The 23,658-nt window shown below is 32.5% G+C and overlaps 1 protein-coding gene across 1 annotated transcript in view; it reads right to left on the reverse strand.

Annotated features, from left to right (window-relative positions):
* The window catches only part of LOC148600158 (krev interaction trapped protein 1-like), a 30,243-nt gene extending 15,849 nt beyond the window's left edge, over positions 1-14,394 (reverse strand). Inside the window, exons 1-7 of the mRNA XM_088559315.1 lie at positions 14,286-14,394; positions 10,749-11,281; positions 10,109-10,201; positions 4,435-4,573; positions 3,553-3,793; positions 3,084-3,178; positions 454-609 (exon numbers count right to left, since the gene is read on the reverse strand). Of these exons, the coding sequence (XP_088415441.1) occupies positions 454-609; positions 3,084-3,178; positions 3,553-3,793; positions 4,435-4,573; positions 10,109-10,201; positions 10,749-11,004 (980 nt within the window). The 5' untranslated portion in view covers positions 11,005-11,281; positions 14,286-14,394. The remainder of the gene's footprint in view (positions 1-453; positions 610-3,083; positions 3,179-3,552; positions 3,794-4,434; positions 4,574-10,108; positions 10,202-10,748; positions 11,282-14,285) is intronic.
* Between the last annotated feature and the right edge of the window lie 9,264 nt (positions 14,395-23,658).

Raw genomic sequence — 23,658 nt, forward strand, 5'->3', positions numbered from 1 at the left:
TGCCAAAATGAGAACCCAGCGAAAATGCCTGCTATACAGTACTCTGATATAGATCAACTGATTATTGAATTTTACAATATCATTACACCAATAATGTAGTTAAACCATCAAATTTCTATTCAATAGATTGATTATGGTTTAAAAGTCCTATAGATTGAAGTCATTTCAGAACAAGAACATTAGACCAAGCCAACAGACAGTGCTTTACACAAGTTTGTCAGGCTAAGTACAATCTCTACTGTACTAGCTCACAGAAGCAACAGCCTTTATGTGGGCATATCATCCCACTCAGACACATTATCCTGACTACGACTTCACCAATCTTCACTTTACCCTAAATTATCAAGTGTTTATACTTTTCTTGAAATTCTTTTTTACTAGTTTTTAAAATTTTTAACTATGGTAGCTAGCTAAATAATTGTGTATTATGATGAAGTTATTCTTTTCACTTACTCGGCAGCCCAGTGTATAGGAGCGAATCCTCGATCATCTTTCTCGGTAATAGATCTATAATGTATGTAATTCTTCAGTCCATTTAAGTTACCTTCCGTGGCATACTTATGTAATGGGAAACCTAAACCATACTGGGAAGGAGGAGATGGGAAAAACCTAAAATAAAAATTATCAAAAATTTCTGAAATTGAAATATAAACTTCTGAATTTAAACTGTTTGAAGAACAAAACAAGTTCAATTTGGATGCAAAGCAAAGATCAATTTGCTGCAGAAAATTTCAACTTTTTAATGCCATAAAATTTAAAACATAATTCAGTGAACCATGTGATATCGTTTAAAAGTCAATAGATGATTATATTATATAATGTAATTCTGGTTTTTAACATACGTGGCACCAATAGGGTTTGTAAGTCTCCTTCTAGTTTCAGTTTCCCTTACGAAATTTCCGATGTAGAACATATTGAAATCTGAAGACTGATCTACATTTTATTGTTTACTTCCGGGAAATCGAAACGCTACATCTCAATGCACAATCTTCTATTTTAAGCTTTTCTTAACATTTTTATCCTGTAAAACTAGATATTTATCATTTTTATCAGCATTTTTACATAAAAACAGTGAAAGAAATTAGCAGTAGACCTAAGGTACGAGTCTATGTAAAACCACGCAAGTCTATGATGAAATTGGCTCAATTTCCTTTGACATGTACAGTGAGGTCTCAATAAAATTACAACAACCTTGGTTGACCAAAAATTAAGTTTCTAACACTGCAAAAAAGTAATTTACTTCTAAATATTGAACTCCATGATGTGATAATGATGAATCTCCGTGCATTTAAATGGTAGATGTCAGGACCCATTCTCATGAAAGCATGGAGTCACCTGATGAGACTTACATACCCTATTATTCTGATTTAAAAACATAAGCAACTGTTGTCCCCATGTTATTTACTTCCTTATAATGAAAGACGAAATGAAAAATTAAAACATACAGGATCTTATTAAATTTCTATATTTTACTTTGAAAAACATATGCCTTAGTCATTAAAATCAAACAATCGACCAAATTGCCGAAGTATTTTGGCATTTCTAATTTTGGTGGATGCTTAATGGTGCATTAAATATTTAGGCCCAGAGTAAATATTTTATGGAAATTTATTTTAGCATTTTAGACCATTGCTAAATTATGCCAAAATTAGCACCCTGTGAAAAATACCTGCTATATGGTACATATATAACAAACTGTTCCATGAATGGTAACTAAGGAAAATGCAAAATAGTTCTTCCCTTCTCCATTTGTAGCAACATACATGTATATCATATGAAATATACTCCCTGCTTCCTGGTGGCAAATAAATAATAAAATTTCAAATTACCTAATAAGTATTCTGTTTTCATCGCATGTCATGACATCAATTTTGAGTATATTTTTCACAGAAACCGATGAAATTTTTGAAGTTTAAAGAATATTCTGTTTATACTATTTCCTTGATGAATACCAGTATTAATTTAATTTCTTTTGCAAATCTGACTCCATTTTGCATTGCCAGAATTAAATGACTTAAAAATTAACAAAATTTTGAAATATTTTATTCATGTACCACAACTGATAATTGGACTTTAGGTTTATCTATTTAAGTGCAAGTTGTTGTAAGAATCAGGCAAAATGGGAAAAATCAGAAACATCCATGTCAAAACCCCACCGATCAGAAACATCCATGTCAAAACCCCATCGATCAGAAACATCCATGTCAAAACCCCACCGATCAGAAACATCTACGTCAAAACCCCATCGATCAGAAACATCCATGTCAAAACCCCACCGATCAGAAACATCCATGTCAAAACCCCATTGATCAGAAACATGCATGTCAAAACCCCATCGATCGGGAACATCCATGTAAAAACCCCATCAATCGGGAACATTCATGTCAAAACCCCATCGATCAGAAACATGCATGTCAAAACCCCACCGATCAGACACATCCATGTCAAAACCCCATCGATCAGAAACATCCATGTCAAAACCCCATCGATCAGAAATGTGCATGTCAAAACCCCATCGATCAGAAACATGCATGTCAAAACCCCATCGATCGGGAACATCCATGTAAAAACCCCATCGATCTGGAACATCCATGTAAAAAACTCCACCGATCAGAAACATGCATGTCAAAACCCCATCGATCAGAAACATGCATGTCAAAACCCCACAGATCAGAAACGTGCATGTCAAAACCCCACCGATCAGAAACATCCATGTTAAAACCCCAACGATCAGAAACATGCATGTCAAAACGTCAACAATCTGACAATGCTATATCACTCAAGGATTTTTTCTCTATTTGAAACAACCACTATTTGATCCCTGCATCAATGGCTTTCCTCAGAAATTTTTCAATATAATGTTAGAAAAATGAGGTTTTTGACAGAATTATCTGCCCATAAAATGTTCTTTTCAGCGCATTTCAATGAAATTTTAACTCAATGGTCCAGCATAATATGGAAAATCTTGTCTGTTTTCCTTGATTCTGATGGTGCAAATAGTCAAATGACACTATCAAAATAATTTTTCATACCATGTGTCACCCACTGCTCGATTCTTACAGAGACTGACACATAAAACTTACACATCACTGGATGTTGTGCTTGAACTGGGTCTTCTTGAAGATTCACTGGGGTCATCTTGAGGACCCCAGTATAAGTTCTTCACCATTTTATCAGCCTGAAAAGAGCCATGTGATCAGGTAAAACAAGTAATCGGAAACCAGTTAAATAGACTTACTAAAATTAAAATTTCCTCATGACAATAGATTTAAATGTTCTGATTGGTCAATACTTGTGTTTAGGAAGTATTTTTTTTTATAAAGTTCATAAAGCAGAAGGTTTAAAAAATGTCATACATATAAATGTAGCTCTTACATATGAAAAATAAAAAAAAAATTAAGTGACGTTTAAAATATTTTTGATTATCTGTTTGCCAATAGTGTCAGCAAGTGGAATTTGTTGATATCATATGATCCGTCATGTAAAACATAATCATAAGGTGACCACTGAGAGCAAATTTACATGAGCTGTACTGTAGGATATCATACAAACCTTTACTTTGTAAGGAAGGCCAGAATTGAACAAAGGGTTAATAACAACTATTTCACATTTCTCTATGGCAAGCATTTTGGCCAGCGCCTCGTGTGCTGTAGGGCGCTCACTGTTCTCCGACAGCTGGTGCATAGTGGGTAAAAAGGCGGGATTACTGACATTCAATTTGACTCTATAGTCAGCTCGGTTGAGGAACAAGATGTCAAGGGTCTCTGGTCGACTGTGTTTCTCCTTCAACCAACTGAAAATATATCAAAACTTTTTACCATGGGCTGGCCATTTATGTAGTTATCGCTCGGGTGAAACAATGCGACATAAATGGACAGCCATGTGGTAAAACAATGATAAAATGGAGTTTTTTTTATTTCTTTTGATTCTGATCGATTTCTCTTTTTTTAAATAGACACAGCATACGAGTTGCATGAAATGTTGGTCATGTGTCTATCATTTTTTTTTACCACGGCTGTGGTCTAAAGAGCTTTGAAGCACATCATATTAGAATATGAAATTTTTCAACTAGTAAACTTTTTCTACATGTACTTGTAAGTACTGTACTGGTACAAGATATCCTCAGATAAAATTTACTTTTTTAAATTCCAGCTTTATTTTTATTCTTCACAATAATTAGTAAAAACATGTATATAATGTATTTACAAACTGTTATTAGATTCATAAATACCAGAATATACCCAGAGCATTTTCTGGTATATTCAGAACTATACAAAAACTGTATGTTTGTGGTCTCAAATATGGTCAAGGCAACTACATGTACATTGTACATTTAAATCTTGGTCATCAAGCAAACATTTTTCAAAGAAAAAAATAAAGTGAATTTTTGGGGAAATTTCCTCTCCAAAAATCCTTTCCTACATGTACACTTACCTTTCTAAATGAGAAATAAATCTCATAGTTGGAGGTGGGAAACTGGTACTTCTATTATTGATAGAATCTATCACATTCTCTAGTGAGTAAAAACCAGGTCGGTCAGGTGACTTTTCAACAAACATAGCATTCAGTTTGTCTGTAACGAAACAAAATAATATTCTACAAGTCTGACTCAATATATTTTCAAACAAATAAAAAAAGCCTCAAAGCTTATTTGACCATTACCAATATACTATATAAGATTTAGGCTTAGCGTTCATTAAGTAGGACATATTGTGATGTCCTCTCTAGATAGAAATAAGGGCATCCCACTTTACCCTCAAAGACCTCTTTATGAATTCAAAATGCCCTGATGAAATCTTGATAAGCAGTGTCAGTCAAGCTCTTCATAACTTCAAAACTTGATAAACTGCCATTGAAGCCATTACTTTATGAAATGAATAAACATTGCAAATAACCATAGCAGGTTTGACAAATCTTTGGGTCTGCAGTACATCTAGCAAATTACATGCAAGTGCCCTCCATTTTTTAATTCTAACTAAGAACAGTATTGTAGGAGAAGGTAATCAAGGGAACCAAGATTCTACCCGTAATTAAAAGAATGTAATCCAGGGACAAAGACCAGACATGGAAAACAGACTCGCACAACAAAGAACACAAAATAACTAAAATAATACATACAAAGTTACAAAAGTAAATGAGCAACTCAGACACCACTAACAACTAGGAGCATGGACCAGGTGCACCAGTAGGGTAGGATTCTATGTAAATGTACCTAGATTTGTGTTCACTTTTAATTCAAATTTCCATAAAAAGAGAATAGGAATGGTGAATATGTCAAAGAGACAACAACCCTACAGGGATAAAAATGCCTTCAATGAAATACGAGGAAACCCTCACTCCATAGGTCCGGCTGCAGCTGGTCCAAAAACATTATACACAGGTACAGCGAAAAAGTTGCCCCTATACACTCAAGTAGCATAAAAAAAAAAAAATAAAAGTGAAAACTAAACAAACATACAGAGGCCAGAAATTCCATGCATGTATACAATTTGGAAAAGTATTTACAAACTCGAATTTAATGGTATTTTGATAATACATACTGGTATGTATTTTACATCTATAAATAAAGACTTAGTGTTTGAATCTCTTGTTGAGAATATAAAATTCTCTATTCTTCGAATGGCCAGTTAAACAAGGGGGAAAATAATGACTTTTTTTTTTTAATTATAAAAAGTCTGATTTATTAGTGACTTGTGATCTAGTGGAATGTATTAAGTTTCAGTACACAAGTGAGAGTGTTTATTTCTTGGTATTGAGATCTGTAAAAAAAATCAATCAAAATTAAAAAAAAAATAAAAAAATGAAAAACTTCATTTTCATTGTACATCTATTATTTATAGTTTCATCAAAATAGATTGAACAGAAGGTAGCAGTTACCATGGTTACAAGGCAAACGGAATAATAAACAGCCATAGTGGATGCACAAGGAGATTTCTATATACTGTGAGAGTACTTTATTTGGTGGATACCAATTTTTGTGGATTCTTGAATTTGTGGTTTTGATGTTTTCAGTATACACATCAATGGTATTCTCCCTTTCAATAGGAACCAAATTTTGTGGTTTTGCCTACCCAAGAAAACCATGAAAATAGGTACCCCATGAACAATAGTACTTTCTCAGTACACGTAGTTCCAAAACTAAATTAAAAATAATCCTCATGGCTATTATAAAGGCCTAATTTCTATATTTGAACATGTACAAAATGTGCTTCATCATACATGTACATGTATATCTTCTTCCAAAATACATCTTTCTTTTCAAAATATGTACATCCTTAAGAAAATGGAAACAATGAATTTGACAATTAAACCTATGGTAAAGAAAATATCTAAAATGTTGACAACAAAATAATGAAAGCTCATTTATCTACATTAGTATCTATTTACTGTTTAAATAAACACAACCAGTTACAGGATAAAAACAGGGTGTGTTTCATTTAATGCCTTTATCCATATCTGATAAAATACAGAATTGTTGGGTTCTGTAACTATATGTATATGCTTATCTATTTTGACAGGACATAATGTGATCTTAGGTAGAACGGTACTATTTCTCATTATTTTAGGTTCGCCATTTCTGTATACTACTTAAGTAAATACTTCTGGACACTGTGATTGGACATATTGTGCAGATACACAAAATGTTTTATTAATTCCAGACTCCAACATTATTATACATGTACTTGAAAATCATTTTATATAAATATTATGAATTTTTAAAATTTACGTGCCTTTCACAGAACAAGAGACTCCCAGGAGGTTGAATCGCTCACCTGGTTGAATTTTACCTTTCAAGGGCAATAAATTAACCAAGTTGTCCATCAATTTTGACTCAAGAAAACTTTGATAGGACTTATAAGGATCATTTCAGTAAATGAAAGTCTACATCTATTATATGTAGTTTTCAAGACATTGGCTGAAAACTGTAAAAAAAAAACCTGTCATTTTCCCCTGTCAAGGACAATAACTCTTATAAGAAGGCGTCTGACAAATTTTATGCCTGAAGACTTTTGGGGTCCTAAAAATAAGGATCATTTCATTAATTGAAAGAATTTGGCTAAACCTAACGGTTTTGGAGATATATGCGAAAAACTACTGTCTGACCCCTATGTTCTATTTTTAGTAACAATGGCCATGTTTTTCGACGGATCAAAAAAAAACCCACATCAGTTCTATGCAGGATACCCAAAGGAACAGAGGAGAAGATTTATGAAAGAAATAACAAAAAAATAGCAAAAACGTTGTAAAGGGCAATAACTCCAACATGGCTTAACAGATTAAAATGAAAATTTGACTGCAGATAAATCTCATCATGCTGAACACTTTTACCCCACATCAGAATTGGCTAAACCTAACCGTTTTGGAGAGATATGCGAAAAACTATTGTCTGACCCCTATGTTCTATTTTTAGTAACAACGGCCATGCTTTTCGACGGATAAAAAATCCCCACATCAGTTCTATGCATGATACCCCAAGGAACATTCAACCCAAGTTTGGTTCCAATTGGTCCTGTAGTGTCAGAGGAGAAGATTTTTGAAAAAAATAACATAAAAAATAGCAAAAAAAAAACTGTTAAAAAAGGGCAAAAACTCCAACATGGCTTAATAGATCAAAATAAATATTAAAACACAGATGGATCTCATCATGCTGAACACTTTTATCCCATGTCAGAATTTGGCTAAACCTAACCGTTTTGGAGATATATGTTTAAAACTACTGTCTGACCCCTATGTTCTGTTTTTAGTAACAGCGGCCATGTTTTTCGACGGATCAGAAATCCCCACTACAGTTCTATGCAGGATACCACAAGGAACATTCATACCAAGTTTGGTTCCAATTGGTCAAGTAGTTTCAGAGGAGAAGAGTTTTGAAAAATTGTTAATGACGACGATGACAGACACCAAGTGATGGCAATAGCTCACATGGCCTTCGGCCAGGTGAGCTAAAAAGGGAGGAACTTTGACCCAAAACATCATCTGTTGAAAATACCAAGGAAACAAGATAGTTCTGCTATGATTTTGCTCGCATTTTTAGTTAGGGAAATGAAGATATGAATGGAAAAAAGTCAGTTTATAGCTCCATCATCATTTTAAAGGGGTGAATTTTTTTGAAAGTTTTACTATTGTTGCCTATGGGAAATAAATAGTACCATTCTACCTACCAGTATAGCCTACTGGTATAGCATATCCCTATGATGGACAGAGCTCAATGTGTGCCTCCAAACTACCTTTAAGCTGTACACATTATATCTGGGTTGCCTTTCGTACTGTCACTATTTTTAAATTAGTTGCTGTGAACTAACAGTTTAAACATACAGATAAATAAATAAATATAAAAAAGTATCCACCGAGGTATTAAAGACAAAACAGCACTGCCCCACTTGTGCAATTTTCTCCTTCAGTGTTGACAAATTTTATCACTTCCATCAGAATATATTTTAGCCATTTATGGTTCTGATCTAACATTCTACATATATAGGATGTCATGGATGCTCCGTCCATACTATGGCATATCAATGTTGGTCCCTCAACACATGTAGTCTACACTTTTGACAATATATGTAATATATAAATATATGTAATATATGTATCAAAACCTTCCATTTGTGATATGGATTCTAGTACTTCAGTTTCAAGATAGCAACACACTCTTAACCAAGTTATTGCCAGAGAACAAAAATGATGGCTTTTGGCCCCTGATTTCGTAATGGTTATAATCCTTATTCACAAAATCAATCTTAGTTTGACTTGGATGGTTTTGAAGTTTGAGATAAAATTTCATAGAGATCCATAAAACATGCATGTACTCAATTACAAATTTGAACCATTGAAACCAGAAAATGCCCTTTTTGGCTATTTTTTCAGCCCATCAGGCTCCTAATTTCTGAACTGTTAAAGTCATAACCCCCAAAACAACTCCCAGTCTGACATTTGTGATATAGAATCTTGTAGCATGATTTCATAGATACATGAACATATATAATAATATCTATGCAAATATACTTGGGTTTAATGGAGGACCAAATCAAAATCAACCCCATACCACTTCATGTACATGTACACATGTATAAAGCTTCAGTTCATACATTTTTTACTTGCATTTAATTTAAGGAGGTACTGTAGACCTAAGGTAGGGACACAACTCTTACAAATCATTGGAACATTTGTAATCAGCATTTTATATTAATTTTAAGAAAGAATCAAAGTAACATGGATCGATTTCATTCCGTTTAAAATGAAAGCTTGATAGGCTTGGTGAAATTGAATATAATACAAACATATCACAGATTTCAAGAGTAATTTTCCTTACCCTAAGTCAACCTCCTGAAAGAAGGGTTTTAAAAAGTTTGATCGTGTTTTTTTTTTAATTTACTGGTTGACAACTCTTAAGTTTGGTCTAGAAACATTTGGACTATTAAATGAATTTCCAGATGCCTTGAGAATAAAATAATAAATAATATGAATAAGGACACAAACTATATGTACCTTTTTTGTAACTTTAGGTGAGTGATGAGTAATAGAAAATACTCTAGTTTTGTGGTCATTATATTCACACTGTACAATGTATAAAGTTAAGACTTAAAACAGACCTCATTTAATGATTTTTCTAGGCTTAGTCATTTTAGTCATTGACTAATCATTTTCTCAGGTGACTAAAGCTTTTTCCTGAATTTTGACTCATTTCAGGGTCCAACACTAACTTTTCTGGATAGGTAACCCAAAGGACTTTCTGATCGATAAACAAGGTAGTCCTAAAAATAATCTTGCCGCCCTGTCTTCAGGAATTGTAAACTTTTTGTAGAATCAACTAAAATTTCTAGGTCGTACTCTTTCAAATTAGGTAAGAACAGGACTACTAGACAACTGTTAGTGTCCAACCCTGAATGCGTTTGTACAAAATCCCACATAGTGACTAAAGCTTTTGAAATCCTGGCAAAAACAGTTAACATAAAGGTTAACAGTCAAAGGCAAGAAATTTTCATTTGTAGTACTGGTCTAAAACATGTATTCTTTGTAACAGATTTAGCAACATTCAACTTGCAGAGATCAATTTTATGCAATGACTAGTGGCCAAAGGCAGTTATTTTAAGACACAGATTTAATTTACCTTGGGCATTAACTGGTACACAGTACACATTAAAACTGGACAAGGATTCTTTCTCCTCTTTTCTTGTCCATGGAATCAGTATGGCTCTTTCTCCTAAAAAACAAAAAAAAAATTGATACCTGTGAACAAGTATTTTTGTGCTGCATTAAGAACAAAAATGTACATGTATAATTTACAATTCTGATCATACATGTAAATTTCAAATTTAAAATGCCTCAATGTGAGACTGTTATGAGTTAAAAAAAAATTTCATCAGTATATTATACATAAAATAAAAAGTTGATACAAATTGTAAGTAAAAATTTAAAAAGTTGAAAATTGAACTATATGCAAAGACAAATAAAGAACCAGAAAAACTGTGAGCAACGCTCACTAACTCGATATCCTCACTCCCCCACTTGATAATACATGTCTGCATCTTTTGACATCAAATCTAAAATAAAAGGTGCACAATGTAATTGAGATTCTCCGAAAGTTTCATTAAATTTCACTCTGTGGTGTAGAAGGACTAACAGATAAGAGATGAGTACCCCTCTATGTAATGGAAGGGAGGAAAGAAGTACAGACAGACAGACAATGAACACCCCTATCACAGTATAACTACACTCAAAGTGGTGGGTATAATAAATGAAATGTGTACCTTTTATCCCTTTATGTTTCTCTCCACCAGTCAACTGATATAGGTTTGTCAAAACCTCGTCCCGTGGTTCCTCTTCGTTGTTGGTGAGTGGGAATGCAGGGAGATATTTAGTGGGTCTGGACTCATTATCCCGTGTACTGTCCAGCAACAGAATATCATACAATCTTGGTTTATATTCGTGCAATCCATTTCTGCTCTTGTGATCGTGGCCCCCAATGTTTTGTCGAGGGCGTAACACTGCTAATATTACTTCCATGAGATGTAAACAATTCTGAATTGTCTAGCAATTCTTCCATCAATTTTCTAATTCTTGCTGTTTGTCACATTTTAAAGTAACTCGTTAACCTTTATAAGTCTTACTGCTAAATCACATTTTAATTTCAAACTTCTGTAATCTTCATCTAGGTGATTATAACATTACATGTGTACATGTCTTCAGTTACAATGTACTACATGTACATGTACATTTTGAATATCCAATAATCAAAATCCAGATTTTTTTTATTAAATCTACACATACATCTCTTTTTGATCTGAAACAAAACAAATTATGGAGAAAATACAAGTATTCTACATGGATGAAGGAAATATGGTGATTAAGAATCCAACTCTGGAAGCAGCTGTTTTAGAGAAGTTTGCATGATTTGTACAATAATTTTGCTTTGGGAAATATAAGTTTCAGAATGAATGGAGGGTTCCAGCCCGAGAGCAAGAAATAAAAAATGCTCTTATTACACAATGTAGGCAATACTGGTATACATTATTCTTCTTTGTAAATTTCCTTAGCATCATGATGGTAATACTGATTTAGTTTGCTATTTTAAAAACCCCATGATTTTCAAACTACTGTAAAGTACAATGTAAGCTCAGAAATGTTTTCTTTTATTGTAAAATTATCTTTTGGTCTTGTGTTTATTACTTGTTTGCCTTCAAATTACAAAATTCATGTACATGTTCATACACCTCGAAAACTGCCGGTCCGGCGGTCTGGACTGGCACCATTTGGGAAATACCAATAAAATTCCATGATTGTGTCTTACCAAATGTCTGGTTAATTATTTATTCATAAGGTCCAATAATATACTATTTAATTCCCCTCTGTAACAATAAGTTTAGTTTCACGGTTTTATAAGTTTATTCAAGTCAGAAATTATGCATTCAGTACAACACATGTGACAAAAACCACTACTAAGTGCGTGTAACTTCTGCTTCATCCTAATAACTGTAAGTAACAACTGTCATAATTTGCCACAGATATTTTCTTTAACCAACCATCAACTTTGATAGTTTAAACAGGTGTGACCTTCAAAAGGTTAGTATATATGTCATTTCTTAAGTATGGTGGATGATCCAAGTTGAAAACATGAACACATTTTACTGTAAGATTTGCTTTTGGTCTGGTTGGTTGGTTATTGGGGTTTAACGTCCGATCAGCAATATTTCAGCTATATTCAGACAATGAACATGAAATGGATGATAAAATGAACATGAAATGAAAAAAAGAAAGGATGGGTCACAAGGATAATAGGGTCGACAAATTTTGATTGCCACTGGAAAAAGGGGGGATGGGTAACGTGAGGCAATTTAGCCTCCTGTGGCGGAACGCAAAGGTTCCTACTCCTATCGAATACCATGGCAGGGTTCTTTAACGTGCAAGAAACGTGGCATCTTTCCCAACACGATGCACCACTATGGTTTGCGGTCAGGTTTTCCGTATTATAGCCTGACAAGCCCAGCATGTAACACGCCAGGGGTACCCCATTCCACCACCTGGGGCACACATCCCAGTTGCTCTGTGGGCAGAGCGCCTAGCCCCCGGCCAGGTTTCTGAGCACTATTTAGTCGCCTTATACGACAAGCTTAGCGCTGCTGCAGGCCTATTCTTTTAACACCCGGACCTGCACGGGGCGCTTTTGGTCTGACAACTTTCAAACTGATGGTCTGCATGTCCAATAATGTCAATAAGTTTTAACATGTATGCGTTTTAGCCTTTGCCTTTTTTTTATGTCCATATGCATGTAATGTCTTTTATCAAATGTCAGTTAAGGAGCTCCTAAAAGCTCATGCTACCTTGTTATTTTGTACACATGCTCCAACCTACATGTATATTATGCACACTTCTTGTAGCCTTTTTCCTCATGAGATCTAGAGCTAATCTAATTATTCAAAGGGTAATATTCACGAAAATTTAAAACTCAAGATTCAAATAAGTGGTGCATTTAGAAATGTTATGCCATAAAATGGCACTTTGATGAATTTGAAGGCCTCTGAAATGAGGCCTACTAAATGCATAAAAAACCACAATGACAATTTCAAAATAATGATTATGTGCAACTTAGATGTTTCATTACAGTCCTTGAACCGATCGGCGCAACGATTTGACTGATCAATGGCCGTTGACCGATTAATCGCTGACAAATTGATGACCGTTCTGATTGCAGTTTTTTATGTAAAATGACGACAGATCTGTTTAGAATAAAAGAAATATAAAATAAAAGTATAAATTGATGTTTAAATCTATTACATTATGTAAATATGTGTAAAATTGACAAAAAAAACCCAACAAAAAGTGTAAAATACATCGACCACGTTGTGATCACATGATGCGATCACCGGTTCAATGGATCTGTTTGACGAATCAAAGATCAATGACCGATCGCAATTTTTGTTGCACGGATCATATCAGGTACTGCAATAAAATGGATTTGTCTAGCATTCTAGCTCAACTAGTGATATTGATACAAAACTGTCAGTTTCCCATTTTTAAGCTTTGTAACTGTTATTTCAAACATAAATGATGAAGTTTCTTTCATAAAAGAGGAAGTTTATTGTAAAGAAGTTCTAAACATTGCGATGCAAAAGTAAAAAACAACACCATTTCTTCAACAAATTCAAGACAGTTGGGACAAACATGATTAAATGTAGCTTTCAAACCCTATATTTCCTATTTTCAAACTTGTCTGTTTGCCAATACATGGAAATTAACTTTTTCCCATATTAAATTGTCAAAATGCAATAAACAAAACCATCCATTTAAATACATCATTTATCATTTAAACATTCAAATTTGTTTCCAATTTCTACATAAGTCGATATATTTCAAGCAATACTGTTTATTATCTACAGCTGACATTACACAATGCAAGTATCTCGTAATTTGGTTTGTGCCTGAACTCAGCTGTGAGATATCAAATTCAATTGGTTGTGAAAGCTGCAGTTGCCCATCTCTTTAATTACATTTGTACATTTACAGCAATACAGGTCTATGGAATTGGTGATTGTTTCTCATGTGTAATTATTACATTTGCATACCCTAATTATAAATATATTCACGGGTCATTTTATTGAACACTATTTGAAAAAAAAACTTATGTTCAAATTAAGAAGGTCTTACAGAGTTCATTGTCCCAAAATGCTCAGATAAACCTCTGTACAGGCATGGTACCCCTGACAAGGCTCCAACACAACTCAGAACTACTTGTTCTTGGTAACATGCCAGATATAATCAACCTAATGTTTCATTGCATACTATCTTACCTATTATTTTCGTATTTTTTCAAGTAAATGTGTATTTCATTTAGATAGAATTAGAAAGAGACAAAAATTCTGGATCTGTTTTGATAGCAGTGTAAACCGGAAATGGTTTTATCACGATAAGGCTCATTTCCGGTTAGTTAGTATTTAAAAACCGGGGAAGACATGAGGTTACATGTATATTATGGTTTCGATTGTTCTTATTTATACTGTTTTGTGTGATTGAAACGCACAAAGCTTTATTAAAACAATGTGGTACAAAACCCGAGTCTAATTCTATTCCGATATGACCGAATTAGAGAGACTGAGAATCATGAATTATTATCTAAAGCATTTACAATAACAATAGGGTTTGTAAGTCTCGTCATGTGACTCCGTGGTTTCACGAGAATGGGTCCTAGTCTACCTTTCAAATGCATGAAGATATGTCATTTTCAGAGTGTCAGATTCATTATATAAAAGGAAAACATATTTTCGTGTAAAAATAACAAAAAAAGGACAAATATCTACTTCCACATGATATAAGTGTTGAGAAAAGCGTAAACTAGAAGATTTTGAATTGTAATACAGCGTTTCGGGATCCCGGAAGTAAACATTAAAATGCAGACCGTTCTTCGGATTTCAATATGTTCTACAATAGAAATTCCGGTTAGGAAAATGAAACTAGGACGAGACTTACAGACCCTGTAGTATGAAAAGAGGAGATCCTGTTATTGTACAAGTCAAAAATAGCGAAACTAATCTTTTAAATGTTCATGAAAATTAAATTAAAACAAAATAATTTCCTTTTCTTAACTTAATAATCGCGATTTATGATAAGGAAATTTGAAATTCAGCGCATATGGGCACCGCCATGATCGGTTTAGCTGTGACGTCACAAAATCAGTTTGTAAAGAGATAGTAAATAGGCGATTGATTACGAAGTCCATAGAAAGGGCCAATTTGGGTCTTTCCCTCTATAATTTCAACCCAAAAAATACAGAATAAGAGATTGAGGCGCAGCGAGTGAGCAAATGTCAGACAACATTGACGAACAAAGATATTTGCAGATAGAAGACTAGTATGTCTGAGGAAAATCTAAAGAAAGTTCGTATTGCCAGTCAAACAACTTTTTTGAATATTTCTTTTTTAACATTTGTATAATCGTAATCTTGACAAGACAGCATGATTTAGTGATTAGATAAACAGGATCATAGAAATATTTACTGAATATCTTTTTTTTACACATTATATGCAGTACTTGTATCAGTACCAAACCGACTTTGTGACGTCACGAGCTAATCGGTAGCTATTGGCAAAAATCAATAAAGTCTGCTAATGATTTTCCTTCAGATAGGAGAGTTCCGCAAGATGGCTATCTGCATATATTTCAATGATTTCGAATTTTGCATAGCCTTGAACATTTTACAAAAGCACATTTTGCATTAAAGTTCATTTATTTTTGTTTCCATGGGTATGATTTTTCATTAATGCAAAGGAGGTCTTTCCCTTTAATGTTATTGATTTCTTTTTTTAGAAAGAGAAATTAAAGTTATTTTTTCCCCAAATAAATAAATATGAAGAAATATACGCTATTTTACAATATCAGATTTGTGAATTAATTTTTCGTACCACCAATCTTTTTAGTTAAGAAAGTTTTTTTTATCCTATTTGCAAGCATGAAAATTTGTATTGGGATGTTTTGGCAATGGAGACTAAACGCAAATGTGCTAAAATGTTGAAAGAAAAGCTTGAAATTTTTAACTGGTACCGAAAGGTGTGAACAATCTCTTTTTTCCATTAGCATATTTTTCGCTATGGGCACGTTTGTTGTATTTTAACATGCCAAGAATTACCCCCATAAAATTTCTGGTTTGCCCCCTACAGGCACTATTTATCTTTGGTAACGCGATAGTACCGATATGGTCATTAATGTATCTATTATCTCAGCAGGGTCTAAAGAATTCTGGAGCGGTTTGTCTTGGCATGGTCCCTTAACTGCCCCATATAAATATATGCTCAAAGTTCTTAATCTGTGCTTGCAAGACACGTTTGTACTTTTGTTCTATACTGTGTTGGTATTTAAATGAGTTTTGTTATATTTAGGGGTATTACGAATAGATGGTTTAAACAGCAAGTATGTTAGTTTAAACTTCAAAGATTTTTGTAATGAAATGTGTGGTCTTTGCCTAAGCGAATTTTATATAAAAAAAATCCTTTCTGGATCATTATTTTTATCACTTTTTAAATTTTGTGGCAGTTTTAAGTAAGCGAATGTATATTAATTGGTTACAGATTATGAGCATGTTTAGTTCTGTTTAAAGGTGAAAGGGCGATAAAGTGTCTTATTGGCCTAAAATTCAACTGAACATTATTCTTGAAGTGTTGAATGATTTAATTGTGAAATTAGAGACTTGAATCCATATCAAATGAAAAAACATGAAGACGTCTGAAAAGACAGAAAAATTGCTTGCATTTGACCAATATTCAGAAATTCTGTCAATTTTTGTTCTTTTTGGTCACTTTCTGGAATATATTTTTGACAAGAAAGTGATGTCCACACCATATTCAGTAAATATCTTCATTATTACATAGTTGATCATATTTGAGAATATAACGTTGTTTGTTTGGTGTGGACATAGCTTTCTGGATACAAATGTGTGTGAAAAAATAACAAAATTTACAATTCTCGACAGTTTTTGCTAAATGACGTAAACTTGTGATACCATTATGAGTCATTACAATAAACAAACGCCACACAATATTATTTTTTGCCTTATATTTTATATATTTTACTATGTTATGAATAACCTTTATGTTACTACAAAAAACGTTGATATGTTTAGGCAATATTGTAAGCTTTCCAAATACTCTAAGTTTATTCACACTCATAGGGAAATGTTTGACATAAAAAAATAATTAACGACTATTAGACTTTTACTTTTCATCTTCTGAACTTCCATTTGTTATATTGTCGATGACATACAAGGACAAGTATTTAGATATCACGATAGTCTTACCTTCCAGTCTATTTGCTTGAAAGGCAAATTACTGTTGTCAGTTTGTTTCTTTAAGACGAATACCATTAAAATAATTGGAAAAATGAAAGATTTAGCATAAATATTGTAATTTCTAGCACTTTTTTTTGTTTTCATCTTATAATCTTAATTGCTTCTTTTATACTAAACTTTGACAATCATACTAGTATCAGAAGTTAGAAAACTACTGTTTAGTAATACTTCTTGTCTTGATATATTGATAGGATTTTTCAAATGCAGTTATACATTTTCAGTAAATGATAAAATTTTCAAAAAGTTGTACTGCTGTTTTATTATTTGGTAACACAGAAACCAACACAAAAATGGTTTTGTCTATTAAGAGGATTACCATTCTTATATGGAATATGCTCAGCGGAAAAGAAGTGAAGATTAGGTTTATGCGATTAAGAAGGCTCTGGTAAATATAAACTAGAAAAATAAGCTCACTTGTTAATACCACTGCATCCCTCTCCAGAAACCATATAGGGTACTCTTGAAGTGATTTAAGCATTCGGATGAAAAAAATATAACTAAATAAAAATAAACAGAATAGAAGGCCGGTTAACAGGGGGATCATTAGAAGAGGGGACGGTCCGACGAATTGACACACACCATAATCACTATACCACCCGCTTTTCCAGCGAAGGGTATATTGAAAGTTTTTGAGATCATTTCTCGATATTTTGATAGTAACTGACTTTAAATTTATGACATGTTGATTTTTTATTGATTTGTTTTTAAATTATGTGGTGATCTCTGAAAAGAGGGATATCGATAAATAAATACATTAGATATTTCATATGCAAATCCTGATTATACATACCATTTTGTTTTTAATTTTGAGCATTTAAGTAACTCTAAGAGTTTCAGTAGAAATCAATTTAATTTCATATCACATATATATTTTTTAAAGGTTTCACATTGAAAATAAATGAAAATACTCGTTTCCAAAGAAAGGGATTGAGCTGTAAATGGTAAAGTTGACCATTTCAAGAGAGACTTGTTTTTTTAGATGCCCCATCATCATTTATGAAGATAAATGGATTAGTTTGTTTTAACAGATGGACACGAAACAAAAATTTATTAACTATGGGATTTTGAAGTAAGTCCTTCATCCTGATATGCGTTTTAAACTTTCTAAAGTATCCACAGAAAACGCTTTTAATTGGAACTCAATAATAATGAAGCATGTTTTCTCAATAGTTTGCTTTTAAATCTTTTAACCAAGGAAGACATAGTTAAAGGAAAGTTTTGAAAACTGATAAAATCCGAAAATGCCCATTTTATAAAGAATTCCAAACATCAGTTGTTAGACTAACATGTATTATAATGATTAATTTTTGTTCACTTTTAGCGTATATTAGTCAAATAAATCAAATTGTCTGGTCTCTACTACGCGATTTTCAAGGGGAATATCTTTGGTTTCTTTAAGTGCCATTTGTATTAACAAAAAGAAATGTTTTAAGGACGAATACTCAGAAATGATCTTGCGACATAATTTTAAATTGGATTCCATGAAAACGCTGGACTTTAAAAAAACAGGCGGATATATGTTCCTAACGTATATATCTATCAACCTATATAGCTCTGCTCTGCCAAAATTCCTCTCAGGCAGAGGGTTTGTTATCTGACCCATGGACTATATGGGTTACAAACAATAATTTTGAATAGATTTCCTTTCCTCAATTATCTACCCTGAGCTTGACTTTTTATGAGCAACTCAGCGGGTATTTCTAGAAAAGCAAAGGACGCTTACCACTACTGGTGCACCTGGTTCATGCTCCCTGTTTTAAGTGGAGTCCGGAGTTGCTCATATACTTTTTGTTACTTAGTTTTATAATTTTGGTTATTTTATGTTCTTTATTGTGTGTGTCTATTTTTCCATGTTTATTATGTGTGTTTTCCATGTTTGGTCTTTGTCCCAGGATTACATTCACACATACACAGAGTTTAAGAGACAGCATCTAACGAAACATGTTGATAAAACACCTCTTTACCATTGACCGTTCACGTTCACCCTCATTTAAAGTCTTATAAACTAAGTCTTTCATGTCTTGAGTGGAGGAAAAAGTTGAAAAAAAAAATAATAACATAAAACGAAGCAAAACAAAACAAAGCAAAAAAAAATCATACCAGCATTATCATTATTTGCGCTCACTATGTTGTAAAGATCAAATAGTGGTCAATTATAATTAAAGAGTAATCAAGGGAACCAAGGTTATAGCGGTAATCAAAAGAATGTAATCCAGGGACAAAGACCAGACACGGAAAACAGACACACACAACAAAGAACATAAAGCAACCAAAATCACACATACAAAGCAAAAAAAGCAAATAAAAAACTCGGACTCCACTAAAAACTGGGAGCATGGACCAGGTGCACCGGCAGGGTAAGCGTCTTCTGCTTTTCTAGAAACACCAGCCGATTTGCTCATAAAATCAAATCCGGCGTAGACAAACGAGGAAAGGAAAATTATGACCCGTTGAATAAATCAGTTTTCATGGTGATGATGGATACACCATAACGATCCACGATTTCATGATGACGACCATAAAACGTCTGTAGTGACAAACGAGGAAAGGAAAACTATGGCCCGTTGAATAAATCAGTTAAAGTATTTAATACCTAATATTTCTAGTAGATAGGTGTTCCAAGTTTTTCTCGAATGAACATACATCAGAATTTCTATGTAAAAAGACATAAGTTTACCGAACTTGATTTCGAGATAATTGAGCCTAGAAACAAAAAGCATTTTTAACAAAATTTTATATGGTTTCTGTAGGGGTATTACAACATTTGCGTACTATTAAAAAAAACTGGCAGATAAGATTTTTTAAAAATACATTTTATAAAGAACAAAAAAACTGACATTCTTTCACATTTAAAAAAAGGCCCATTACATTTCTAAAGAATATTTTTCCGCCAATTATCTATACTTTAGTTGAAGTTTCCCGCCAATTATCTTCCTTTGAAATTGACTTTTTGCAGTTCATATTTGTGATTTGCCATACATATGTTTTGGAATTAAATTTTTTTTAAAATATTTTGAACACATTATCTTTACATCATTTAAATACTAGTAATTAATTGAAAATATTTATGTTCGTATGAATTTGCAAGATGAGAGAAAAGAAAGCTCCGTGTAATACGTATTATCTACCTTTAGTGAAAAAAATATTGTTACATCTGTGTTTTTTTTTGTGTAAGTTTGGGTTTTAATGAATTCTGACTGATTCGTAGTAAGTATAGATGTTGAAGTTGTGCTTAACTCTAGTATAACTAATATTATCAAATATTGATATTTCAAAATTTCTCTAGTAGCAGGAGAAGGGAAACTCGTAAAAAATTCTGCATTGAATTGTGATTTAAAGCAAATAAAGATAATAGATTTGTTTAAAGATTGGAATCAGTTTAATCTCTGTATCACCAAAATTTTAGATCAGATGCAATTTTAAAAGGCATATCATACCTGATACACGTATATATTATAAAATAATATGAAACTAACACCATAAAAAGGTCGTTTTGGTTACATTGGATGATTATTAAACGATACAGTGTGTATTTGACTTATCTAAAACATATTAGCAAAATAGAAAGAGAAAACATGCACAGTTGACACTTTTTGAAAGACACATTTAAACCAGAAAATTAAGTCTAAAAGTGAGCGTATTGTCATACACAGCAAGATAATAAGTCCCATTCTATTTAAGGTAATAAACTACAGGCAACATAAAATATAACAATAAAAATAAATATTGATATCATAAAAAGGAATTACTGAATTATTGTCTAAAAAGCTAATCAAATGCTTTTATATTTTTTTCTGCTCATTTTTGACTTTATTGAGCCTGTACATTACAATTTGTGTATAACTTAATACCGTTAATTGTGAAATCGATAAACAACCTAAATGTTATTGAATTACCAAACATTGATAAATTAAATTGATAAAAACAAACAAACAAACAAACGAAAAAACAAAACAAAAACAAAAAAACAAAAAACAAAACAAAAAAAACCCAAACAAACAAACAAACAAAACAATAAAAAATAAACCCTATGTAACAGAAATTCAAAGATAGGAATTTAAAGAGTAATCAAGGGAACCAAGGTTATAGCGGTAATCAAAAGAATGTAATCCAGGGACAAAGACCAGACATGGAAAACAGACATACACAACAAAGAACATAAAGTAATTAAAATCATACATACATAAAATTTTAAGAATAAAAATATGACACATCCTTCAAAAAATATATACATGTATCATATTTTAAAAGTCAAAATTGTAATAATATGGAATGGTTTAATTCAGTTTTCACAAAATAATTTAGCAAACATATTAAAATCTTTTTTTCTTCCAAAGGTACAGAAATATTAGATTGCCGATGAAATGAGCAATAATTACCTCAGATTTTGAAAATTATAATATCATGTGGAACATACCAACTAGCTCTCAATCGCTCGTCAGGGTATTCCACATATTTTCAGTATAAAAATAAAAAGAAACCTATATCCAATATGAAATGTAAGTTTAATATACTAAATTTAAAAAGCTGTACAATGATTTTATCTAATAAAATAAAGGACTTTCTATCATCGCCCATTTCAATAGAAAAGATATCTATGTTATTTCAATATTTAAGTTTAAACAAACATAAATTATGAATATCATATTTAGTAAATTAAAGTACAATTCTTAACGGGAACAAACTTTCCTTTTTTACCATTTACCATCCCACATTCCCCATACCCATTATTCAAAGTAAACACTCCACTCCCAATAAAATCTTAATTTTCCCCTTAGAATCTCACTCATATTATTGCATTTGTCTTAACAAAATAAAATCACAACATAACAAACTTTGATTCTTATATTTTTAAATTCTTTAAGATTTGAATTTCTAATTTTTATTACTTTTAGTATAAGTTGCATACACACAATATTAAAGCTGATTTTTAGATTCGTCACATAAAAATCTCTTTTTCCCTTTTCCCGCAACTCCTTATAATGTCATATACAAACTAATGAGAAAAATACCGATACAAGTCTGTACAAATAAATACAAGTGTTATTTATACGTTCGTTTCTACTACATCTAATGATCAACAAACAAAAAGCATTTTAAATAAAACTACGTCAATTTATCAACAGAGTTATCTATAGCAATACACAACAGATATTTCAAAGGAATTACATTTAAAAATAAAATAAAAAAAAACTTTCTCCAGTATTTTATCATACATGGAATTATGGTGGTTAATTTTGATACGGCTTCCTTCTAATCAAGATTTTTCTTGACCTAAAACACTTTTTATACACACTTAGTTATCGTCCATATTATCTCCGATTGCCCAAACCTTTCAGTCCAAGGGAGCTACTTGAAAGACAAGATACACTGGCACTGTTCCCGATGTTAAAATTCATTTCAAAATGCCTCACCCCCCCCCCCCAAAAAAAAATACAAACATACATTTCAACGAAGTCTATGCATTGTAAAGAAGGTGGATACAAAATAGTATAGGTATACAAGGACACAATTATAATTTTTGCAAAACATTATCTTGACATTAATGATGCTTTTACCAAAATGGCTTTGAAATATTTAGGTTAAGACAGAAAAAAAAATAAAATAGGGTAGGTTGGGTAGCAGAAAACAAACGTATATATTGGTCTGTGTGATGCCTGAATGTGCTTAGTAACAATATGACAATATGGAAATCGGCTTTAATACAAAAATATTTAAAAGCTTCAGTCATCAAGATGATTAAATGGATCTTTCTTGTTCTTCTGGATATTTGCATCTCATCATATTTGTCAAGGAAGATCTACTGGCTTCATTGCTGACCCATGTAAAAAGTAGTACCCCAACTAAGAAGCATGTAAATTCTGTAATATGTAATACACCATAGAAAAAGCTACACACTTTTATTTTTGTAATTGAGTTGATTTGTAGGTCGATATGATGAAATGTATAATCGTTCATTCCAATCTGTCTGCTCTTAGGAGATAATTCACATTGAAAATCCAATGGTTTCTATACCATTTAGTGTAATTTATAGAGTTATCTCTCTTAATTTTGAATTGTAGTACATTCTATATAATTCATACCTCTTGTGAACAAGGGTTATATAAGAGTAATCAAGGGAACCAAGGCTATAGTGGTAATCAAAAGAATGTAATCCAGGGACAAAGACCAGACATGGAAAACAGACATACACAACAAAGAACATGAAGTAACTAAAATAATACATACAAAGTAACAAAAGCAAATAAGCAACTCGGACTCCACTAAAACCTGGGAGCATGGACCAGGTGCACCGGCAGGGTAAGCGTCCTCTGCTTTTCTAGAAA

Source organism: Perna viridis, chromosome 13 (assembly GCF_037379345.1).
Source record: "Perna viridis isolate PV_CMFRI_1.1 ecotype Kerala chromosome 13, ASM3737934v1, whole genome shotgun sequence".
NCBI classification, from domain to species: Eukaryota; Metazoa; Mollusca; class Bivalvia; order Mytilida; family Mytilidae; genus Perna; species Perna viridis.